General features: G+C 40.4%; 1 protein-coding gene across 1 annotated transcript in view; it reads left to right on the top strand.

Annotated features, from left to right (window-relative positions):
• SGPL1 (sphingosine-1-phosphate lyase 1) overlaps positions 1-10,885 on the top strand; it is a 28,558-nt gene extending 17,673 nt beyond the window's left edge. The window contains exons 7-14 of the mRNA XM_075841688.1: positions 1,341-1,429; positions 1,912-2,020; positions 3,219-3,317; positions 4,968-5,114; positions 6,133-6,371; positions 8,052-8,198; positions 9,516-9,636; positions 9,865-10,885. Of these exons, the coding sequence (XP_075697803.1) occupies positions 1,341-1,429; positions 1,912-2,020; positions 3,219-3,317; positions 4,968-5,114; positions 6,133-6,371; positions 8,052-8,198; positions 9,516-9,636; positions 9,865-10,005 (1,092 nt within the window). The 3' untranslated portion in view covers positions 10,006-10,885. The remainder of the gene's footprint in view (positions 1-1,340; positions 1,430-1,911; positions 2,021-3,218; positions 3,318-4,967; positions 5,115-6,132; positions 6,372-8,051; positions 8,199-9,515; positions 9,637-9,864) is intronic.
• Positions 10,886-16,297: the final 5,412 nt, after the last annotated feature.

Genomic DNA, 16,297 nt, shown 5'->3' with positions numbered 1-16,297 from the left:
TTGATCTGTGTACAGAGGACTTTTAAGAGGTCCTAGATCGCCTCCTGCATCCCCCCTATGCCTTTGGTGTTGCCTAGCAACCTCTGTTTTTCCAAAGTATACTCGTTTGGGTATCTGAAGAATTCCCGGCTGAACGGTTACAATAGGAAAATCTGGTTGTCTTAGGAGTTTGCCTTTTAAAAGTACTTGGACTTCATTTTACTTTTAAATTGTCATTGAGCTAGGACCCAACTTAGTCCCCAAACCATGAGACCGTGAAGTATAGTGGCGTGCCAGAACCACTTCACCTCTGCTATGAGAGATCCACCATTCAAACACTGTGTCAAAGTTTCTAAGTTGTGAAATTCTCAGAGAGTTAAGGAAATGCATTTCGCAGAGATGTAGAAAATAAAGCGGAGAAGCTCATACAGATAAGTTTGTGTCAAATGATACGGTTGTAGTATTCAGTGTTTGCGTGTCTGTACAATGTTGTGGGTTTTACTGATCTGAGAACACGCAGGAAGTTTGGTCAGATGCAGCGGTGTCTTGTGCTCGGATGACTTCACAGAATGCATGTGGTCTGTTATGTATTGGGTAACAAACCTTCACACCAATATATTTCATCATGTGTTTCAAGTTTTAATTCTCTATTTGAAGAGATTTTATGTTTAGACTTTTTCACACGCTTTTTTTTATTATTTTCTGTTGGCAGATCTGTATTCTTATGAGTCTCAAACATTTTCTTATTTAAATAGTGTATATAGATTTTATTAGCAGAACATTTTTTAAATGTAAGACTTTGACCTAAGGGGCATTTGTGACCACAAAAAATCTGTATTAATTGTATGGCACTGATCGACATGGAGCTGTTATTTAGTGACCATTTAGTGGTATTATTAGCGCACTATATGGTGGTATTTACTTAGGCAGTGTACTGTATATTATTTTTGCAGTGTGTGGTGGTGTTGGTGGCTGCACTGTATAGCATTGGTATTTAGGCAGCTGTGTAAAAGGATTATTTGGCCAATCTAATAATTTGGCACTGTTTGGTATGGATATTTGTACCACGTATGACAAAACACCATATGGGGCAGAAGGTGCCAACAGAAGGTACCGAACAGGGCAAGATCCAGCGTAAGGCCCTGCAGCAAATAAATCTTCTATTACGTCTTCCTCCAGGACTTTCAACCACTTTTTTCATAGCAAGAAAACGCCGGGTCACCAAACCTGCATGAATAGCAAGGACTACCATGTCGTCATCCAGCTTTCTTTTTTTTCTTTTTTAAAAAAGGATGTGTAATGTTTGGGTTTATCCTGAAGATCATCGGATCACCTAATAAATGTGGTCTGTTTTATTGCAGGTGACATCTGGAGGAACAGAAAGTATCCTGATGGCCTGCAAAGCATATAGAGATCTAGCATATGAAAGGGGGATTAAGTACCCAGAAATGTATGTACTTCTCTGCCCTTCACTACAATATATTGTGTGCCTTTTATTTTACGGACTAGAAATTCACACCACATCCCAGCGCCATACAGACTCCACGGCACCCAAGAATTTCTTGCTAGTCTCTATGTAGAGTTGTATGTATAGAATTCTTGAACTCACACATTCGGGGGGCTTGTGAGAGGTCCTTCCTAGTCCGTAATGCAGTATCTACATGGTTCCTAAAATGAGGATTAGGTAAAGTAATAGCAGGATGTTTGCCTTAAAGGGGACCTGTCATCTAGGAAATGCTGCCTAGGGCAGCGTGAAGTAGTAACAGACCTGCTGATTTTAGCGCTCTCTCACTTATTTGCTCCAGTGAAGTCCTTGTAAAGAACTTGCAGGGGCTTTTATTGTAAACTACTTGACAACTCGATGTGGTTCTTTTTTGTTTTTACAATAATGGCATACATGTGTTACCCTACTGAATCATTGTTTTATTGTAGTGTTGCTCCCGTAAGTGCCCATGCAGCATTCGACAAAGCAGCTCATTATTTTGGAATGAAGATGGTACACGTTCCCCTGGAAAAGAAAACCATGAGAGTGAATGTTAAGGTATTTCATTTCTGATCAGGAATTGACACATTTGCAACCATTTTTATTGCTCCAATGTATCTAAAATGAAGAAATATTAAACAACTTTGCAAATGGTCTTTATCGTTTTCAAATATCCCACAATTTTGTAATTACCCCTACTAGGCAGATTTTTCCCCGCGGTTACAGGCCCCAAAATAGACACTGCGTAGTGTGGTTAGCAGTCATACGGTCTTCCATCGGTCACTTGCTTAACTAACAAATCTGTCAGGAAAAAGTAGGGGATAGGTGGAAGGGAGTGACTGAATGATCAAACTACACAAGGTAAGACCTTTTTAATCAAGACCATTTGCAAAGTTGCCTCATTTTCTGTTTTAGGTTCATTTTGAAGTAAAGAGGAACAACAAAAAAAAGTGTTACAAAAAGTCATATGTACCTCCGATAGTACCAATAAAAACTTAAAATTATACCGCTAAAAACAAGCCCTCATACAGCTTCTCCAATGAAATAACTAAAATGTTATGAGTCTTCAATATAAAAACTAATTATGTAAGAGAAAAAATAATTTAGACATAAAAAAAGCAAATCTGAATGTAGTATCACTAATCGTTTTGACCCATAGAATTAAGTGAACTTTCTATTCATACTGCATGGTAAACACCACACAAACAAAACCCCATAAACATGGGTGGAATTGCTGTTCCTCGTCAAATTTTTTTTTAATGAAAGTTATACAATCGTAATATACGTAATCTTATTGAGCCATAAAATAAAGGTAAGTTGTCGTTTTTACTGCATGGTGAAAGCCGTAAAAACTAAGCCCAAAAAACAATTGAGGAATCAGTTTTTTCCCAATTTCTGCCGCAAATTTTTTTTCAGTTTCCCAGTACATTATATGGTACTTTAAATGCTACCAATAGAAACGACAACTTAACTCGCAAAAAAATAAGCCCTTACACCACTCTATTGATGGAAAAATAAAAAAGTTATGGCTTTTGGACGGCAGGGGGAAAAAATGAAAATCTGAAAAATGGCTGCGGCGGGAAGGGGTTAAGGCTGGTAGTCAAATGGGAAGGTGTCACCTAGTCAAGATGGTGAGCTACACTAGGTTATTTTATCCTCTCCAAATGCTTCCTGAAATTTTGTATATACTGTTTGTTTCATATTTTGCTAATATGTAGCATCATTGAGAATTGACATGTGTGGATTTTTATTACAGGCTATGAGGAGAGCAATCTCTAAGAACACAGCAATGCTGGTTTGTTCTGCCCCTCAGTTCCCACATGGTGTCATTGATCCTATAGAAGAAGTCGCTAAGGTAAGCACCTCCGCTGTATGTCCGTCTAAACAACTACTGTGAATAATTTCTCATCATTTCTTGATTTATATCATCTCTTCACAGGGCTTTCTCCAGTGATTTTCATTCTGGGAAATGTCACCTTTTCTACATTTTAGTAAACCCTGTCCTGTAGGGCTGGGCAATTAATTGAAAAATAATCTAAATTCATTGCAATTAATCGACGTCATCTTGCGAGTTTCGGTTTTGTCAATTCTTTTCTTCTGGTTTAAACTGTATCTGCATCTTCAGGACGCAGATACCGTTGAATCCAATAGCAGAGCCGTAAAGTCTCTGCTCTACCATTCACTATGTATCGCTGGACGCGAGGCAGTGATGTCATCGCGCCGAGCTGCACAAACCAGAGGAGCAAAGGGATCTCCTCCAGTCGTCATTGGAACGGGGTTAGGTGAGTATTTATATTACTTTTATCAGACACTAGTGGGGTGCAGCTATGGGGCATTATACAGTGTGAGGGCATTATACTTCAAGGAAGTCTGTTATGGGGGCCTTATACTATGAAGAGGCATCTATTGGGGCATTATACTGTGGGGAGGGAAGTTATGGGGGGGCATTATATTGTGTGGTGGCAGCAATGGGGGACATTATAATGTGTGGGGGCAGCATGTGTGGGGGCAGCTATGGGGCATTATAATGTGTGGGTGCAGCTTTGGGGCATTATACTGTGTGGGGGCAGCTTTGCGGCATTATACTGTGTGGGGGCAGCTTTGCGGCATTATACTGTGTGGGGGCAGCTATGAGGCCATTATACTGTGTTGGGGCAGCTATGGGGCCGTTATACTGTGTTGGGGCAGCTATGGGGCCGTTATACTGTGTTGGGGCAGCTATGGGGCCGTTATACTGTGTTGGGGCAGCTATGGGGCCGTTATACTGTGTTGGGGCAGCTATGGGGCCGTGATACTGTGTGAGGGCAGCTATGGGGCCGTGATACTGTGTGAGGGCAGCTATGGGGCCGTGATACTGTGTGAGGGCAGCTATGGGGCCGTTCTACTGTGTGCGGGCAGCTATGGGGCCGTTATACTGTGTTGGAAGCACTATGGGGGTGTTATACTGTGTGGAGGGCAACTATAGGGGCATTATACAGCGTGGAAGTCAGTTACGGGGGCCTTCTACTATGTACCGGCAGCTATGGGGACATTATACCGTCGGGAGGGCAGTTATGGGGACATTATATTGTGTGGTGGCACCTATGGGGGGCATTATACTCTGTGGGGGCAGCTATGGGGCATTACAATGTGTGGGTATCACTATGGGGGCAATATACTGTGGGGAGGGTAGTGTCAAGGGGTATATACAGCAGGCTCACGGGATAAATATTAATTTGATGAGTCAGCATGCAAAAAGGGGTGTGGCCTAAATAATCGCTCAACCGTAATCAAGTCCACATGTTCAATTAATCGTGATTTTGATTTAGGTCGTATTTGCCCAGCCCTACTGTTCAGCTGAGTTGGTAGAGCGTTGTCTGTTAACATGTTTGTCGACTGTTTCTAATGACAGGCTGAAGAATTGTCAATGACTGTATTTGTACATAATTTGGTGCAATAATGATGAAGGCGTTACCATGAATTGTGACTGTGCGGTTTGTCCTCTGTTACTGCTTTCTTACCTTAGCTTGCAGTGAAATACAGCATTCCATTTCACGTGGACGCCTGTTTGGGGGGATTTCTCATTGTGTTCATGAAGAAAGCTGGCTACCCTCTATCCCCATTTGACTTTAGGGTCAAAGGAGTGACCAGCATTTCAGCAGATACTCATAAGGTATGGCAACCAAGCAAAAGTACTTCTCTTACTTTACCAAGTCAGGTATAAGTTTATAGAATGTCTAGTTTATTTTATATGATTTAAATCTGATTGTAACTGTTAAGAAAAGTTAACCCTTTCCCACATTATCTTATACATGTATGTCACGGGAAGGGTCTCCGTCCCGCAACCATGCAAACCTTTATAGTGATCGCACTGGGCACAGAAGCACTGCCACCCACTGGAGGACGGCTGTGGTTGACAGCTGCCCTCCAGAGAAAAGCAACTCCTTTCTGCTCCCCGATGAATGCAGAGCGCTGTGCAGACAAAGGGAGGAGACTACACTTTTCACCTTACCACCAGTCCCGGCACTTCGATCACCGTGAGTGACTGGTTTATATGGTTGGCCTCGGACCTAACAAGGGTTCCCAGGGCCATCAAGTCCTAAGCCCCTGTTAGGGCATACCTTAGGTATTCCCTAACCCATGCCTGTGCATTTTAAATGAACAGACTATAATGTAATGTTGTATTTACGATTTTGTTTTAATTATTTTTATTAAAGTCTTTAATAAAAAAACAAAACTACACATACTAGGTATCCACAGACTTGTAATGACACGTACAATTAAGTTATTTTGTCAATTGTTATAAATGGCATAAAAACAACAAAAAAAAACTGGCGGAATTATTTAATGCATGTCAAAAAATAATAAAAAAATAAATAAATCAACACCGGAAAAAACAAGGCCCTAAACAGCTATATAGACAAATAGGAGAGAAAAAAAGTGTATAGCTAATAGAATTTTTTGCTTCGCAGGATTCTGTGGTTGGTTCTGAGCACAAGAGATTAAATAGGGCATCCTGTTATCACTGTTGCAAGTTCTTTGCTTTTTACCATTTTTAGAGACTGAATGTAGCTCCATGGGAGGATTTAAAAAAAAATAAAACAAATTAACATAAAAAAAGGTAGACTTGAGATGTCAGTAACACTGTATATTTGCTTTTTTCATAATGGTTACCTCTTCTGTCTTTGCAGTATGGCTACGCTCCTAAAGGGTCTTCAGTTATAATGTACAGCCACAAGGACTATCGGCAGCACCAGTTCTTTGTCACTTCAGACTGGCCAGGTGGACTGTATGCTTCTCCCTCTATAGCTGGCTCTCGACCTGGTGGGATTGTAGCTGCTTGTTGGGCCACAATGATGCACATGGGAGAAGGCGGATATATTGAAGCCACCAAGAATATTATTTCGACTGCAAGATTCATCATAAAAGAGTATGTGAACGTGTGTAGATGTTTTATCCATATAATTGCATGCATGAGTCGTCTTCTGTATTCTATTCCACTCTTCACCACTACGACGCCCTGACTACAGTGTTACTTACTTTTTATTTAGATTTCAGGTCTAATGGACATGGATGTTTGGGATTGTCAGAGGGCAAACATTAGATCTTTCACCATGGCTTCTCTACTGATGCGAGATGCCAGTTTGCGATATACAGGAGTGGATCCGAAAAGAAATGCATTAAGACTGATGTGTCTCCTCTCTTTAGTATCCACTCCGGTGTTTGGGTCAAAACCTGCCACTAAAACTGCATTTAGGACTCCTGCCCAAGGGTATGTCCACACACGGCAGATTTTTTTGCAGAAAAATATGTTCCATACATCTACATGGGTTCTGTGCATGGATTTCAGCAAGTCCTATTCGGATGATGTGACAGGCACAGACCTTTCTGCAACAAATCTGCTGTGTATGAACCCACCCTTAGGCCCGCATCACACACGCAGTTTTTGGCTCTGTTTTTTTTTCCGCCAAACACAGAAGTGGGCACAAAAGAAAGGAAATGAATCGGTCTTATTCTTTTGGATATGTTTCCGGTTTGGCTCAAAAAAACTGCGTCTAAACTGTGTGTATGTGATCATGGCCTAAGAGAGATGCACGAATGTTTGGCTTCATGCAGAGATGCATTTAGAGGTGCCTAGTAAATGGTGGGGTTCATAAGTTTTTGACCTCTACAGTGAGCAGCTACCTCATGAATGCTGCTTATACCTCCTCCAGCAGTAATATGGACTTGGCCTGAAAGGTGAGGAAGGTAATTAAAGCTTGAGCCCCTATTTTAGGGGGATGTACGTAACACTGTGATGTTAGTCATTATTGATGGAGATTTTTCTGTGTCAATAACATGTCGTTTATTAGTTCTAAAGTTTTTACCGGTTTTCTCCCCTGTCAGGTTTTCTTAGAGCTCTGCATTGTGCCGTTCCTCTATTATTTCTCTTTGAAATGTAATTGAAAACTAGACTTTACCAATCCCCTTGGCAATACAGTGTGTACCTACATAGTCTGACACACACCATTGACAATGGGAATAACAGCCAGTAGTCCATTTATACATCCATTTCCCTGAGGAGTAACAGAGCAATGTAAATGGCTGCAGATGGTAAATTGCTTATGCTAGTTATATTTTCTTTTTATCTTATCATTTTAACTGATCCTGAAGGCTGATAATTACTTAGCAGTACAAGGTGTATGAAGTTGCCACGGTCTTTGCACACTCCGACACCTTTCTTGCTTCAGGAAGTGGTTAGTGGCTTATAGTCTCTTGATGTGTCATTCGTTGTAGCAAATTAATCTCAAGTTTGTTAAATACTTTACTTTAAATAAAAGCTGGAGGCCATCTCCTCCTGAGAAATGTATGTGATGTGAGTGCAAATGGCAATATATACCACCATAGCTTCTATATATAGTATATTTGACTCTGCCCATTTCTACAGGAGCATTGAGGTCAAGTGTAATCCTGTTTGATGCAGCTCTTTTTGGACAAAAGTAAAAATGTACAAAAAAAGGACTATCGGGATTAGGTCCATTTTCTAAATGAATATTTTGCTGTAAAATGTTAACCTAATGATGGCATATTATATTATACGATTATCACACAATGTATTCTTTCTTTCAAGGTTGCAAAAAATGAAGGAAATCTTTATTTTTGGAAATCCTGAGGTGTCGGTGATAGCAATTGGTTCAGAGGCTTTTGATATCTATCGCTTGTCCAACGCTTTATCGGCAAAAAGCTGGAATCTGAATACACTTCAATTTCCACCCAGGTAAGGGATATTCGTTCTGTGCACGCATTGCAACAGGGCCGTGCTGAATTATTTAATTTCTGTATTCTACATGTAAGGAAAATCTTCACAAACGCATGTGTATGTTTAATTTAAACAAAACCAATATGTCTAATGAACTAATAAATAACTGTCAAATAGTTAAAAAATATAAACTTTATTGGTCCCCACTCAAAGGACAAGATACCCCCTACAATAAGACAGACATAGTACAAAAAACAATTAAGAAACATAAGTAAAATGGTCCCATGAGAAAGGGGTCACACCAGACAGAATTGTGCCAAATCACTGTAGAATTTTTAGTGACCTATCAAAGGCAGGAATCGCCTAGGACTATCCTCCCTGTTGTTCCATAGTATACAAGGGTGAAGTGGCCAACAATACAAAAAACAAGAGTTATAACGTTCCCTAAATAGGTTAGTTACCTGTGGTGGACATGATGGCAAAAAAACGTATTCCCCTGAGGACACACCTCGACGCGCGTTTCGCAACCTTCGTCAGGAGGTGGTCTTAATAATACATCAATTTTATTTAGAAATAAGTGTACAAAGGTTCACACTTTAAGTAAAAAAAATTGTGGGTAAGAGTGACCTCATAGAAGAGGGATCACCGCAAATTTGGTGCCTACAAGTTGAAAGATGTCCTCAAAGATAATTTTCTTAGTGATGAATCATTGTCAACATTTTTTTAAAGGGGTCTATACGCTAGACTATGTTCACGGGGCATATTTTTAGGCGTATTTCGGCACGTACTCTGCGCTGAAGTACACTCCTTCAAACAACTTTGTAAAAAACGCTTAAAAGTAAAAAAATAAATAAAAAAAGTCTCCAAGTGTTTTTATGAGCTGGTGTTTCCCATTGACTCTTCAAAAAAACACTCTGAAAATACGCCTTAAAATAAGCTTCAAATATACTTTCGAAATTTAAAAACGCATTGATGTTAGTAAATGCCTGGATTTCAGTGGCGGATTACTATTCAAATCGGCCTCGTATTTTTCAGTCAACAAAATATGCCATGTGAACCTAGTCTTATCAGTGAGAATCAAACCTTCTGAAAACTACCATGCATCCAACACACTTATACACGTGCAATACTAACTTTTATATGTTCTACGATTTTCGTTTTTCTGTTTTAATTAACACTGATAGTGTTATTATGATTTGATAAAATGAATGCTCAGCGCTTTGAGTCTATTTGGGTGCTGAATAAATATATATATACTTCTAGATTATAGTCCTAATATTTTGTACCTAATTCTGCGAATGTTTCTCAATTTCTTTTTTCGTCGGTCTTCCTCAGTATTCATATATGTCTCACATTGCTGCACACAAAACCTGGAGTAGCACAACTTTTTGTGAAGGACGTCCGAGAGTCTTTGTCGGAGATAATGAAAGACCCTAGAGCCAAAACTACTGGAGTGGTAACTTGACTTCATAGAAATATAAAGTATTTAATGTGAATTCATATTTTAAGAAACATATAAATTACCTGCTGTAGAAGTGGTTCCCCCAATGATAAGAGGGTGGCTTTTATCTGACCACCTAGTGATGTTAAGAACGTGGTTACTATTTTACATATCCATGGAATGACCCTTGGAAATGCAAATTTTAACAAATGTGTTTTGTTTTGTTTTCCCCCATTTCTTAAGGGTGCAATATATGGCATGGCACAGACTATTCCTGATAGGTCATTGGTCACCGAAATTTCCAAAGCCTTCCTGGACTGCTTGTACCTCACAGAATTACCACCCAGTGCCAAACAGATAAATGGCTCAACTGGACACCACTAGACAGAACTACTTTCCTATAGGCGGTACTATTCAGAATGGATCCACAGGGCAGCAGTTCCTCACAGGGACTTCTTTTTATCACCACTTACTCTTGACTTTTAAGGGACATTTTTTTATATTTTTTGTTATGCCCAGTGAGTTAGGTACTTATTGCCTAGAAATATTTTTCCTTTTCTACAGAAGGCAAAATGTGAGTAATTTACGTGCCTCGTAAGATATGCGATTGGTTCATAGAAAGGTGTTCTCTGAACATCATCTGTCCCTCTGAAATGTTTAACCCTTTGTTCTTATCTTATCACCGCACAAGACAGACAATACAATGTAGAGGTACATCAGAAGAACATGATGCGTTACCGTTTGCTTTATTTACCTGGACCATATTAGGAAAGTACTTGGAAAGCACAGAGACGGACTGGTTTATTGTATTAATGGGGTTGTCTCAGGGTACGCACTGGTGGCATATTTCTAAGTTGTGTAAGAGGAACCGCAGCACTCCAATACAAACGTAAGATGTGCGTATTTATTCAGTCCACAGCATGACCGCAACGTTTCAACCCCTTAAAGAGGCTCTGTCACCACATTATAAGTGGCCTATATTGTACATGATGTGATCGGCGCTGTAATGTAGATAAGTGTTTTTATTTAGAAAAAAAGGATCATTTTTGACGGAGTTATGAACGATTTTAGCTTTATGCTAATGACTATCTTAATAGACAACTGGGCATGTTTTACTTTTTGACCAAGTGGGCGTTGTGGAGAGAAATGTATAAGTAATCAGTGACTAGTCACCATCATACACTCCTCTCCATACATTTACACAGCAATATCGCTATCTGCAATGTGCAGCCACATACACTAACATTACTGCAGTGTCCTGACAGTGAATATACATTACCTCCAGCCAGGACGTGATGTCTATTCAGAATCCTGACACTTCGATAACGTTTGTGTGAGATTTACAGCAAGGCAAGCGTAATCTCGTTATAAATGACAGTTTACAGCGTAATCTTGTGAGATTATGCTTGCCTTGCTGTAAATCTCACACAAACATTACCGAAGTGTCAGGATTCTGAATAGACATCACGACCCTGGCTGGAGGGAATGTATATTCATTGTCAGGACATTTGAGTAACGTTAATGTGTGTATGTGGCTGCACATAGTAATCTTACTAGATCACTATGTGCTGTGTAAATGAATGGGGAGAAGTGTATGACAGTGATTTGTCAGCGTCATACACTTCTCTCCACAATGCCCACTTGGTCAAAAAGTAAAGCGCCCATTAAGAAAGTCATTAGCATAAAGCTAAAATAGATCATAACTCCCTCAAATGATTTTTTCTAAATAAAAAACACTGCTGTAATCTACATTACAGTGCTGATCACATCATGTACAAGATAGGCCACTTATAATGTGGTGACAGAGTTTAGGGTCTTTATCAAGCAGTTATAATATCGCTGGCGCGCTGTGGAGTGAATACTGACAATTTGCGTTTAAGTGCTACTGGTTTTCGTACCTATGGAAGTCCATGTACCTGATAGCTGCGTCGCACCCTCTTTTATCCTACTACGTATTATATTTCTACTATATGCCATCAGTGGCCATACTCTGTGACCACCCCCTTTTACTAGAACAATGTGGTAGTGGCACCAGGAAAACGCAAAGTGGAGTCCGTGGCACAGCATTTTCATAATGGTCATTTCAGGTAAAACCATCCCAACATAATTGTACGTTCAACATTTTGTAGATCTCCATAATGCTAAAGTGGTTGACAAAAAACAACTACTTTCTTTGGACAGCTCCTGCCAAGAGGTTGTTTTTCAAAATGGGGATTACATGTAATTTAACACATTTTGCACCATTTCTTGATCAGAAAGATTTAAAAAAAATGCAAATAATGGATAAGCTTTATGTGCAACGTATTCCTTCTACATTGTGCTACATTTTTATGAAGAGATCACAAGTCTGTACTTTTAACAATTGCTTATACATTAACTGTTTTTGCTCTCCCCTCAATTTTTTGGGGTATTTCCTGTAAGATGTAAGACTTTTATGTACTTGCATAATTGTCTACACACTTTAAAAAGGTTTGGTAGGGGGCAGTATATGCAATGCACAGATGTCCACTAACATTCCATAAATAACCATATAATTGGCTATTGTATTACCCTATGCCACACTGGATGCCCAATCAGACAGCCCTGGGGCATGTAAAAGTGGCTATACACGCTCTAATAACTAGTTCAGGCCGACAGTTACTACTTCTAATTCCCCCATAAACATTCATGCTTAGCCGAGCCTGCATGTTTATTCCATGGGGGGGGGGGGGGGGGTAAATCTGCTGCCAGGCACCTCTGAGAGCAGTTTATCTCCTGTGGGATCAGAGGATCCGGTATGTTGAAATCCAGTGGAGTAAGTCAGTGAGGTGGTCCCCATATACATCAAATTGTTGAATAGATCTAGCAGGAAGTCTAACGCTCCTAGTAAAGAGCAGCAGCACATTGAGGTTTGCTTCTGACTGCGGATGCCCAGGAGACTGGGGTATGGCCGGCTGGAGATCCAAAAGCAGGTTTGGGACTACATTACAAAAATGAATCTTATTGCACTTGATTTATCACTTCTGACTGGAGGTACGCTTTTAATGTTTTAATAAAGGGAATTTTGTTTGTGTATAAATGTATTGTCCCCAATAGAGGGCGCTTTAATTCTGTAACCAAGATAACTAGTGCAGGTGCAGTAGCCGTCTACCTGTGTTTCTAACATAGGGCACATTAGGAGTTTTTCTGGCATAAGTGAAACCATTATTGGGTAATAGACAAGTGCACTTAGTAAGTATGTTTGTTTTTTTTTTTATCGCAGATAGTATTTGTGAAAATGCCTTTTGAGTTACTGTATTCTGAGCAGCTGTTTAACCTATTTACTCTAATATGTGTTTTCTAAACCAGGCACTGACTTACTGCGACTAACATATGCAAAATGGGTAGATGGAAATGAAAGAATAGTTACACGCAAGACACACTGGTGGTAACGGCTGTCACTGGGTATTTAGTGATTTTCTTTAGAGGCGGCTTCTAATGATAACCATCTATTTAGTGTTAGTTACCTTTTATGTTTAGGCTCATGTTATTTGTACTCAGGCTGTTGGCGGCTGTTCAGATTGCCACTTAGCTATGCCATTTATTTATTGTTCCAGTCACTATCTTGTCGGGTGGCTCATTGTTGGTAAGCGGGCGGCAAAAAGTACGACCCTCATGGGGAACAATTACAAAGTGGCACAACCTGAAATTGTTCGCTAGCTATATATTCCTAACAATTATGCGCCATAGTGTAAGAAATGGTCCATGCTGCATTAAAAACGGACAGCCGTTCCCTCAGTATTTTATCAAACTTTGCAGAATGTGAATCCATAACCATCATACAATTTTCAAAATCCCATTTAGGTGCTGTGGGAAAAACAGGCCAGATTTACTAAATGGGCAGGTAAACGCCAGTTCAACAGAAAAAAAAAAAATGGCATGCATTTTAGGATATGTGGCAATTTTTAAAACTTGAGATTTCATCCATTTCAATTAAAAAAATAATTAAATCCACTTCCGAATGCCATGTAAATTTGAATGCAAAAGGTATTTGGGTTTGCACCAATGAAAACATGCAGGTGTGGGGGTAGAACTTTTTTTTTTTTTCTGCTATTATAAACCTAGTGTTAATCTCTGCATCATGGTGACCTTAAGGGGAGATTCACACGAACGTTGCGTTTTTGCGCGCGCAAACAACGCAGCGTTTTGCGAGCGCAAAAACCATTTGACAGCTGCGTGTGTCATGCGTGTCTGATGCGCGGCTGCGTGATTTTCGCGCAGCCGGCATCATAGAGATGAGGCTTGTCAACGCCCGTCACTGTCCAAGGTGCTGAAAGAGCTAAATCTTTCAGCACCCTCGACAGTGAATGCCGAACACAACAGCGAAAAACCTGTACAAAAAAAAGATAAAGTTCCTACTTACCGAGAACTTCCCGGCCGTTGCCTTGGTGACGCGTCCTTGGTGACGCGTCCTTGGTGACGCGCCTCTCTTGACATCGGGCCCCACCTCCCTGGATGACGCAGCAGTCCAAGTGACCGCTGCAGCCTGTGATTGGCTGCAGCCTGTGCTTGGCCTGTGATTGGCTGGAGCTGTCACTTGAACTGAAGTGTCATCCCGGGAAGTCGGACTGCAGGAAGGAGACAGGAGTAATCGGTAAGTTAGAACTTCGGGTTTTTTTTACAGGTTAATGTATTTTGGGATCGCAAGTCACTGTCCATGGTGCTGAAACAGTTTAACTCTTTCAGCACCATGGACAGTGACTATCTCCTGACTCCGTTTGGATGTTCGGAAACAGAAAAGCACGTGGTGCTTTTCGGTTTTCATTCATCCTTTTCACTGCTGTTGCGCGAATCACGCTCGTCCCACGGAAGTGCTTCCGTGTGGTGCGCGTGATTTTCACGCACCCATTGACTTCAATGGGTGCGTGATGCGCGAAATACGCAGAGTTATTGAACCTGTCGCGCATTTTGCGCAGCAGACAAACGCTGCGCAAAAAGCACGGACTGTCTGTACTGCCCCATAGACTTGTATTGGTCCATGCGTGCCGCGTGAAAACCACGCGGCCCGCACGGACCGAATACACGCTCGTGTGAATCCCCCCTAACAGCAAGGTCAAAGAGCGATTTCTATGAAGTATTGATAACATTGCTGTTGCTTTTTATTTTTGCTATAGAAACCATTGATCCATTTATTACTTTTGTCATTTTTGTCGACTTTGAGTCTGTGTATATAACTGTTCTTGTCATCTGAGTATTAACAGTTATTTCTACTATACTGTCATTTCTTAAAACGTAATAGATTGTTTGTTAAGTAATAAGTGTAGAAGTCGGCTGGGTTAAACGTCAAGTGCCTTATATCACCTAGGTGGCTGATTCATTTTAATGTAACATCATAATGGAATAAAATTCTTAAATTTACTACTCTTTGAAATTAATTTGTCTTCAGTACTTAAACCTATATCAGACTGGCCGCAACACATGGTAAGCGCACTTGGTTTACATTTCAAGGGTTGGATGAAGCTTCGAGCACAAACTGAAGCAGGGTAAAGGCATGTTCACACGTGCACGTCCGATACGCCTGAAATTACTGAGCTGTTTTCAGGCGAACAGCTCCTGAATTTCAGACGTAATGGCATGTGCAGGCGTTTTTCGCAGCGTCCATTACGGACTTAATTGGAGCTGTTTCTATGGCGTCAATGTTAAACTGCTCCAATTACGTCTCAAGAAGTGACATGCACTTCTGACGTGGGCGTCTTTTTTTATGCACTGTCTTTAGACAGCGGCGTGTAAAATAAAAGTCTGCATAGTACATCGTAAAACCCATTCAAATGACTGGGCAGATGTTTGCCGACGCTTTTAAGCCGTATTTCTGGCCGTAATTCCAGGCGTAAACGCCCGTAAATAGTGCGTGTCAACATACCCTAACCCTTACATGACAAGTGCATTTTTTGGTATAGTTCAAAAGAGCTGTGTGGTAATAATAATATATTGCAAATACTTAAAATATTGGTGAATAGGAGGAGAGAATAAGGCCCGGAAGTAAGGGATGTTAGTCAGGGAGAATTATTTAGGTGACGAAGGAGACACCTCACCTATAAATATGGATAAACTGACCAGAAGAACAACCAAAAGGTCTAAATCGACAAACTATAATCCTGCATTTTAGAATGAGGCTTGTATCTCCCCTGGGGTCTATGAGGGAATGGAAACGCCACTTGTAAGTGATTTCCGTGCTGGACAGAGGAGGTGATGGGGTTATGTAGTTGTAGGGACTTCCTAGTGAGGTCAGGGAGTAAGAGAGAAGTCTCCATGTTGCTACTAAACAGGGCTCCAGTTAGATCTAGCAACTCCAGTCAGGTCATGCCATGGTCAAACAACCGCATGACTTCTCAAAAAGATGGTGTAGGGATTCAACGTGCCCTGAGAATCTTAAGATGTCACAAAATTGCTGCACTGTAAGTTATTATCCTTCGGATGATACATTGATTTCTGTACAATGTACAAGTCCATGTCCCCGGATAACCCATTTTTAAAGGTTTTAATTACTCAATATAAAAAAAAAAAGTCTTACTACAAAACATTGAGTAATAGTCAATACCGTGGAGCTGCCAGACCTCACACTGTAGTTTAAAGGGATTTTTAAAAATTATTTTTTTACAGTAAGAAATTCCGCAACATTAAAAGTAAAATCTAAAGGCTGCCACAGCACTTCTGACAT

This window comes from Rhinoderma darwinii, chromosome 11 (assembly GCF_050947455.1).
Source record: "Rhinoderma darwinii isolate aRhiDar2 chromosome 11, aRhiDar2.hap1, whole genome shotgun sequence".
NCBI classification, from domain to species: domain Eukaryota; kingdom Metazoa; phylum Chordata; class Amphibia; order Anura; family Rhinodermatidae; genus Rhinoderma; species Rhinoderma darwinii.
This window is presented reverse-complemented; position numbering and strand designations above follow the sequence as displayed.